Below are 8,542 nucleotides of genomic sequence, written 5' to 3'. Positions count from 1 at the left end.
GCGCAGGCGCGAGGGACCGGCAGGGCATTTACTGCGCATGTCTCGCGGGGGTCGGCGGGGGAGGGGCGTGTCAATGCGCACGCGCGAAAACGAGATCGCGGCCCACTGCGCAGGCGAGCAACGGCAGCTCTGAGCAGCGGCCTTGGAGCGCATGCGTAGCTACTGAACGGACCCCGTAAGAGGCTACTGCGCACGCGGGAGGGGAAATAAACAAAGTAGCGGGGGTTAAGACGCAAGCGCAGAGCATAGCCACGGGGGGTTTGTTTGATTAAACGCTGCGCAAGGGGCGGAGTCTTGCGTAGGCGCACGAAAGCGGTAGGCTTCTCCACCGCCGACTTTCCGTCTCGCTGCACATCTGTGGAGAAGGAGGAGCTTGTGGTCCGCTGCCTTGAGGTTTGACCTACTTTTCTAGGCTGGGGCCTCCGTAGACCTGAGGGGTAGCTAACTGGGCGCGCCTCAGAGCACGCTTTTCACCTCTGGGAAGAGGCCGGCTGCAGGAATAGCGAACCAAGGCGGTTCAGTGATTGAACTGTCACCTGGCTCAGGCACGAAGCTCACTCGGTGACATTCCTAGTCACTTTCGCAACCCTACCTCACAGGGTTGTTCTGGCGGCTCCCCCCCCCCCCCCCAGTGTGTGAGGCTTTGAGTTGCCCAAACTCCTTGGCTAAAAAGCTGGATAAAAATGAAGTAAATAACGAACAGGGAAAGGGCTGCAAGCTCATTGGCAGAGTACACGGTTTGTAGGCATACAGTTCCATTTCTGACACCGACAGGCTGGGCTGGGAAAGGCGTCTGTCTGAAACCCTGTAGAACCCCAACCCCTCTATAAAGAAAGTGGACCAGTGGACTCCTGGGTTGCTCCTGGAAAAGTCCTGCCCGTTTCCAGTGGGTGAACAATAATCTCCAATGTCGGTAGATGTGCTTGACTGACGTATTCCCTTGGTTACTCTGTTTCGCTTTTGAAAAAATGCCACCTCTCTGGCAGAGCAGGGTGCACCCGATGCAGGTGAAGCCAGGACAGAGTCTGGTGAGTGAGAGTACAAGATGGGTGAGGGGAGGAGCCAGGACAGAATCTGGCATGTTTTGGACCGAGCTGGTCTTTTGCTAGCTTTTCAGGGTTGCTTACTTGGCAAGAGTACAGCTTTATATTTGGACTAGTAACATAGTGGTCTGTTGACAAACCTTACTGAGGAAAGATTGCTGCTTTTCTGTACAATTGTCATTGCTTTATTTGCATATGTAACACTTTTACATTGCCCAAAACTAGGTGCTAATAATGAAAGGATAATACAAAATCTAGTTTCTTTTTTGAGGAGCAGACACATAAAAATTATCTTAGCGGGAAAAAGTTTAGGTCCCACATTTTTGCTGTGCCTGCTCTGGTGCCGTTCAGTGATAATACAGAAATTGTACAGGCAAAGCATTGTTTCTAGGAAAGCTTTACCTACCAAATTTCCATGTGGCTGGCTTCTTTTAATTTTTAGTCATTAAAAAAAATTGAATTGACTACAAATACTTAGGATGGTCTAGAATTTCATAGGGGTGTGATTTAAAATCTGTTTTGTTGTTGCTTTATTTTATGTCTTGGCTTTAACATTTTCATATTGTTAAATAATAAATACTTGCATCCTGTTTGCTTTTTTTTCTATGTATCATTTTAGGCTTCAGATAGGGTTGATCGTAATCTGATGCGTAGAAACAAGCAACTTCATCAAAAGATCAAAAGTTTCTGTGATGGTGAGGCTTTTTGTCTCAGAAATAAAAGAAACACCTGTGTTACAATTGAGATGAAATCTGATTGATGCTGTTTGCTTTGACTAGCCACTTTCTTTTCTCCACTTGCACTAGAGTTGTTGGTACTTTGGGCAGCTTCTCTGTGTTAGTACCAGACACACCACATCATCAATGACTTCTGTTCCTCACAAGTATGAGCCTCTATAATTCTGAGCTGCTTTATTCTCTTCTTGGAAAATGACTCCTCACACCATAGGGCAAGGATGGGGAACCTGTGGCTTTCCAGATATTGTCGGACTATAGCTCTCATCCCTGACCACTAGCCATGATGACTGGAGCTGATGGAAGTTGGAGTTCAGCAATATCTGCAGAGGCACAGCTTCCCCATCCATAGTATAGTGAGTTATGTGACTACCCATTTCAACTTTCTGCTGAGTTCTTAGTATGCAAGAAGGAGGAGTAGTGAATGTTATAGGGTGATGCTGTTGCATCCATTGGTCACTAGATGGCACTCTGCTTATAAATTTGTGTTTTAGGACCCTTGCTCTTTCAGGATCATAAGGGTGCAAGAGGTGGGGAGAGGCAAATCTCTCCATTTTGCAACCTTCCCCACCCCAGAGGTGGCATGACCAGTCCTCCAAAAGCTGCAGCATTGAGCTTGGCAGGCCACAGATGCATTTTTGGTGAAATAGTAGCACTCATGGACATCCAATGAAACTGAATGTTGGGAGATTCAGGGCAGATAAAATAACACTTCTTCATGCAAGTGCATAGTTAAACTATAGAATTTGCTCCTATAGGAGGCTGTGTTGGCCACCAACTTGGATGCCTTTAAAGGAGGATTAGACAAATTTATGGAGGATAATGTTGGAGGAAATGGACATGAAGGCATTAATTTATTTCATGGCCACAAATCACCCCATGTCTGAGATAAGCCAACAGATGCAAGGTCAGCAAAGCCGGTTGCTATGGCCCAGTGTCGTGTGTGTGTGTAATTAAGGCATGTTAGCTCATCAGTCGATGAGTCTGTGTCTATGTCTTGAATTGCTGGAACAACATAGATATTTTCTACTTGTATGTATCTGTATCTGCAAAGCTTACAAGCTGCATGCATATGTCAACATCTGGAACTGTATTACTGAGGCCTGATCTTTTGCAGCAGTAAACTGTTTTGGACCTTAATCTGCCTCTGTGTAGTGACTGGAACTGGGAGAAAGTTACACTGCATGAGTATCTCACCTCAGATTCCCAACTGCGCGGGGGGGGGGGGGCAATCTTGCAGCACCTAACTTGGGAGAGCCTGATGCTACACTAGGTATAAAATCAGGGCCTACCCCTGTGGGGATGCAATAGAAAAATAGCACCCTTGTGCAAGATTGTGCATGAGGAAGCATCTGCTGACTTGTTCCCCCCACACGCCTGGGTCAGTGTCGCGCTGCCTAACCGCAAAGCTTACGCGGCTGTCATGCTGTCTGGAGTTATGTCCTGGTAGAGAATAGTTATTCTAAGAAATGCAAACCCTAGCTGTTTTCCACCCGAGTGCTACACGTGTATATGCAACATGATGTAATGTGCGCAAGGCTAATAAACATGCAAGGCTGCTGGGAGAGAGAGCTCACTCCTTGCTTAAACCTTCACCCATGACTCCTCGTCATTTTTCCTCCGCACCTGGTGGGCTGGTTCCCCGACATACCCCTACCCCAACTTTGATACTATTTTGATTGCTTCATTTGTCCTCATTTTATTCTTGGAAGATCAATGCCTCCAGCAACTTTTAAGGAGGGTTCTCTTTATGTGGCATCTGTACAGTTGACCAGAAGCAAGTTTGCTGCACTTTTGAAGGAAGACTTCAGATCCCATTTGCAATGAAGAGTCTGAATACTTCATATTGACACAGAGATGAACCACAGCAGATGTTTCAGTAGTAGTTGCACATATGAAGGTACAGCCCCTGCTAGCCTTAACAGTAATATCAAGAGTGAAAAGGAGGCACACACAACCCATTTGAATGCAGTACCCAGCACTTCCCTGTGAAGATATGTGGGAAAGCAAACAGCAGCAGAGGCTGTGGTGTTTGTGCATAGCCACTGTGGTTGCATTTTATTGTCATACTTGATCTTTATTATTATACAAAATATACAGAGTTGAAAATGCAAAGCTGATAGCAGAGCTCAATGTGCCCCACTAGTGCAGTGGGAATGGGCCATCTGGCCCTGATGCAGTGATTGTAGTGAGAGCACAGGTAGAAATATGCAGCTGGCGTATAGGTGAGGAGTGGAGCAGTAGCCCCACCCACATAGGGATTGCCATCAGGTTAGGAGCATCAACAGACAGGATGAAGATGTTTCAAACAAAAGAACAATCTGCAAAGAGATGAGTGATGGGTCAGGATATGGGCTTTGCAAAATCAGAGAATGATTCTAAATAGAACCAATGTAACGCTGAATGAAAAGGTCATGTCCTCCTACTTTATGTTCATTCTTTTAGAATAACCTGGTTTCTGTAATGCTCTCTTAATTAGATTGAAATCACCACTTTACCCATAAACATGCATTAAAAGAGTGATGGTGGGTAAATTCACCATCTTCTCACTCTGACCACCCTTACTACAAATGTGACAGTTTAGTTAAAGGGTGTCAGAAGGACAAATTCTCTGTATTAGAAGGGATGTTGAGTATGCAGCCTAAGACATACTTCTCAACTGCAAAATCCCCTGGAATAGTGAAGTACTTTGTCAGAAAGGGAATAAAAGCCCTTTTTAAAGGTGAGTATATCTGGGCCGGGCTGGGCTGGTGGAAGATCACTGTGTATGAGGAGGTAATCTATGTGGTGTTTCTTTACTCTCAACTCCCCACCATAGTTTCTAATGGACCTATGGCTGTATCTGTTAACAGACACAGTGAAAAGTGGGAAAGGCTATCAACATTTCATGGGAGTGGGCCACAGCTGCATTTTGAAGACTAATCTTGAATGCAGCTATCTCTGGAAGCAAGGAATTCTGCCTAAACCTGGAAAAGACAGACCGTATCAGGCTGGATGGACCATTGGCCTAACACGGTATAAAGCACCTTTTATAATTTACTTGGGCTCACCAACACCCATCTTTATTTGGTAGCTGACAATATGAGGAAATATGCTCTTGGCCCTTCTTGAAAATGCAGCCCCAGAAGCCAGCCTGTATCTGAGCAGGATAGTCTTGAGTCTGGACTAATTGTGATTCCCAGTTCTGATTACAGCACTTTCCACCCTGACTTGCTTGTAACCAGGAAGGCCTTTGAATTGTCACGTCTGTTCTTGAAGAACAACTCTGGGTTCTTAGTAAAGTGAGACAATCACTTCTGCTAGAGTGTTCCAGCATAAAGACCCATCAGGAAAAGCACAGGGCTACTTTAGACACACTTGGAAGTGGCGGTGTTATAAGGGTAGTGTTAACTTTGCATACCAGTCAGGTTCATCTTTGATGAGGGTAGTTACCTCAGCAGTGGCCAGCTGTCAGCCATGTGGCTTGCATCCCATCCACAGCTAACAGAGCCAGTTTAAATATTATGGCTGCTTCATGCAGTGACCATAAAGTGTGGATTTCCCCAGATGTGTGTGAAGTTTCTACATCACCACAAGATATTCCTAGCAATGGTAGCATGGGAATTTTCTGTACAAGGGAAAGTGATCTACCATACACATTATGGCCATATCAATGATTTCAGGATGGCAATTAGAACATGCTCTGATGTCAGACATACACATATACCACAGTAGGCAACTTTTATACTGGAAGCTGCCCTGTGAGCAATTGCAGGGTAGCAGAGCACTACTATACTATTCTGACTGGTTATGAATAGCCACAGAGGGTGTGACTCTTCTCTCCCCCCCCCCCAGCTTCTCCTATAGGCCTTAAGGGGTAAGAAATACTCGTGTAAACCCTTAAGTTTGAGATAAGCCAGATAGGATGGTACCGGTGAGGAATGAGGATGGGAGAGATGCAGGAGAAAGGAAACTGTTGTGTTGTGCACAGAAACAGGCTTTCTTGGATGGAAGATGGGAGTGCAAGATGGTAGGAGAATGTTTGTGATTAGAAATTGTTTCATTGAAGAGAATGCATGTGTGGAAGGGACAGGCTTGGGGAGGGTTATACAGGGATGGGATTGTTAAAATCATTTTGAGGCATGGGGAGGAGATACTAAGCCAAGGTAAAGGAACTTTAAAAACATAGTGTGGTTATGGGTCCAGGCATTGTACAAATTTAAATAAAAATAACCACCATGTAGATGCCAAACTGTTTCCAATCTCCAAGATTTGATCCCAGCTGTGACCCTTAGCAGAAAACATGTCTGAACTACACAAAGAGGGACCCTTAAGCGCTGGCATGATGGGTTGGCAAGAACTGAAATGGCAGCTTCAGGAAGGAGAAGAGCCAAAGCTGGGCTCCAGTGCACATGGAAGTCTGTTTGCATAGCTAAAAATCCTGAGCTGGCCAGTTCCAATTCCTGTCCTTCACACACTCCTGAATGATACATTCCACTTTCAGACCAGAGAACAAAGAAACTCATTTCTGTGGGTCTTTGAATCTTGCTCTAGACTGCCAAGTGCCTAAGTGCTTACTCAAGATTGCAACTGTAGTCTGAGATGGGAGCTAAAGTATAGGGTTGGTTGTTAGGGTGCAGGAACAATAACTGAAATGAGCCTGAGCGGAGTTAAGTGCTGGGATAAAACTAGGGCTGTGGGTAAGATATTAAGAACATTGGTAGAAGGGGATGCTAGGCAGGGCCAGGATAGAGGGTGCTCATCTCTGCCATCTAGATATTGCCTGCTGTTGAGTACCTCAGCCTCTGGCTAACTCTTCCCTCACTTTTCTGCCTTCATTGGGATGTAGTACCTGTTTGTGTGGCCAAAAAACCCCCAAACCTATTCAGTATCATCCTTGTCTCTTTCCTATACTTTGCCTTAATCTGAGTCGTCTTTTCATACTAGAATCAGCTTCAAGATTCTAGTTCTTTTTAAGCCCTTAATATCTCTGTTACAGGCAGTTTCTCTTTCTTTGTCTTTGTTTATTTTCCATGTTGGCCTCTGCAGTTTGCACAACTCCGCTTTCATCAGTTTTCATCTCCTATATTGCCATGCCACTCTTTCCTCCATGCATCAAACAGCTTATTCCAATTTAAGCCCTTCCACAAGACCTACATTTTCAGCTCCTCTGGCTAGTCCACTCCCGCTGCTCATTATGAATCTCTGACCCATTACAGCATCCTTGTCCTGGCCAGCTAGTGTGATCTGTAAGCCCTCTACACAGGTACAGTGTTGCTGCTGTGCTCTGTTCAGAACCTGGCACTCTGTTGGAGATTCATAAACACTCTGAAGATGCTGGTTGCCTATACTGTTTCTGCTTCTGAATGACCCAAGGGCTTATTTGTAATAAAATATGAAAAGTGGGTAAGCATCACAGAGAGATGAGCAGCAGCTAAAGAGATAGTTGGCACAGGGAAGAAAAAGCAAAGCTCTCCCCACCCTCTAATGTGATTCCTAGGATTTTCTTTTATCTACTCTCACACATGCCCTTTCCATTCACCATGATGACTGTAAGTCAAGGAGCTATGTCATGTTTTTATCTTTCAGTGAACTTAGTTCAAGGACAAAGCATACCCTTGGCTGATGCCAGACTGTCACCCGTAAACCTTAGCTGAACCCTGAGTTTCTTCTCATTGAAGGATGTCTGAGCTCTTGACACCTACTTTCTGTATGGCCCTCAGTTGTTGGAGCTGCGTAACAGATAGTATTATCATTATCTCAGGCCGCATAGAGACCCTGCCCAGTGAGACCAGAGATTCCGTCCTCACTTAAATGTTTCTAGTGACGTGTCCTCACCACTTCTACCCCTGTTTTCATGACAGTTTATAGGGGGCGGGATGCAAGGAAAAGCTCTGATCAAGCTTAGTGTACTTTCTTGCCATGGGAATCCAAGCATAATTCACCCCTCCCTCCTGATCTGTAAATGAAAGCTAAAGGTTTTGTTGTACCTGCCTCTCGTGAGTGGCTCACAGTTTTCATTCCCTGTTGAGGATGCAAAGGAAAGAAACCACAAAGCAAAATCCCACTCACTCTCTATTTCTTTGCCTCAGCTCTCCCCCCGAGTTTAGTGCCAGGATTGCAAGTTACCTTGACACTGGGAAATTTATCTCCCAACTGGAAGCCTCAGGGTATTGCAGTGAGAGCCTTGGGGCAAATTAGATGGAGTCCACTCCTTATAGGCAGTGGGTAAGATTGCACACACACAAAATCCTTTGAAAGTCCTTGGCAATCAGCTGTTGCACTGCCATTTGGTGGTGTGAAACCTGCTTGGAACCCCAGTGAAAGGTCAGGGGTTGCTGTGAGTTGGAAGGCCCTAAAGGGTGGGCATACTACTTGGTGACAGGGCAGTGCAGCTTCCAAGGGGAGGCAGCAGGTTGATCCGGGTTTTTTTTTTCTTTTCAATGCCCAGAGGAAGTGCTTGTGGATGTCAGGCTGTTCCCCCTGCTGGGCCTTGGTCCAACCCAGCCAAAGGCTCCCTCCCACCCCTGTGGTTCCCATTGCAGGGACTTTCCCCCAGTTGCATCTCGAATACATGGTCTCCAGAAATGTCTCCCAGTCCAGCATGGACAAGGGGCTGCTTTGTCCATACAGCCAAGAGAAGAATGCCTCAGAGGGATACACCAAGAAGAGAAGCCCCAGGAGTGTGTGTGAAGGTCTGGGCTCCAGGAGTGGCCCGCTAGATCACATTGTCAAAGAGCTTCATGGAACTCATGATGTTTTCATCCTGCCAAAGAAAAGAGGACA

At 45.8% G+C, this 8,542-nt stretch overlaps 1 protein-coding gene and 1 long non-coding RNA gene across 6 annotated transcripts in view; one reads left to right on the top strand and one right to left on the bottom strand.

Annotated features, from left to right (window-relative positions):
- Positions 1-114: 114 nt before the first annotated feature.
- Positions 115-2,917, top strand: LOC308477959. The gene is made up of 2 exons (XR_013986768.1): positions 115-393; positions 1,663-2,917. It is a non-coding gene; the product is annotated as an uncharacterized lncRNA (long non-coding RNA).
- Positions 2,918-3,806: 889 nt separating this feature from the next.
- KCNIP2 (potassium voltage-gated channel interacting protein 2) overlaps positions 3,807-8,542 on the bottom strand; it is a 106,429-nt gene continuing 101,693 nt past the window's right edge. For all 5 annotated transcript variants that reach the window (XM_081007095.1, XM_081007092.1, XM_081007094.1 and 2 more), the window contains one exon: positions 3,807-8,522. In XM_081007095.1, coding sequence (XP_080863221.1) covers positions 8,475-8,522 — 48 coding nt within the window. In that variant the 3' untranslated portion in view covers positions 3,807-8,474. The remainder of the gene's footprint in view (positions 8,523-8,542) is intronic.

Source organism: Podarcis pityusensis (genome assembly GCF_964106645.2).
Source record: "Podarcis pityusensis genome assembly, chromosome: 5".
NCBI classification, from domain to species: domain Eukaryota; kingdom Metazoa; phylum Chordata; class Lepidosauria; order Squamata; family Lacertidae; genus Podarcis; species Podarcis pityusensis.
This window is presented reverse-complemented; position numbering and strand designations above follow the sequence as displayed.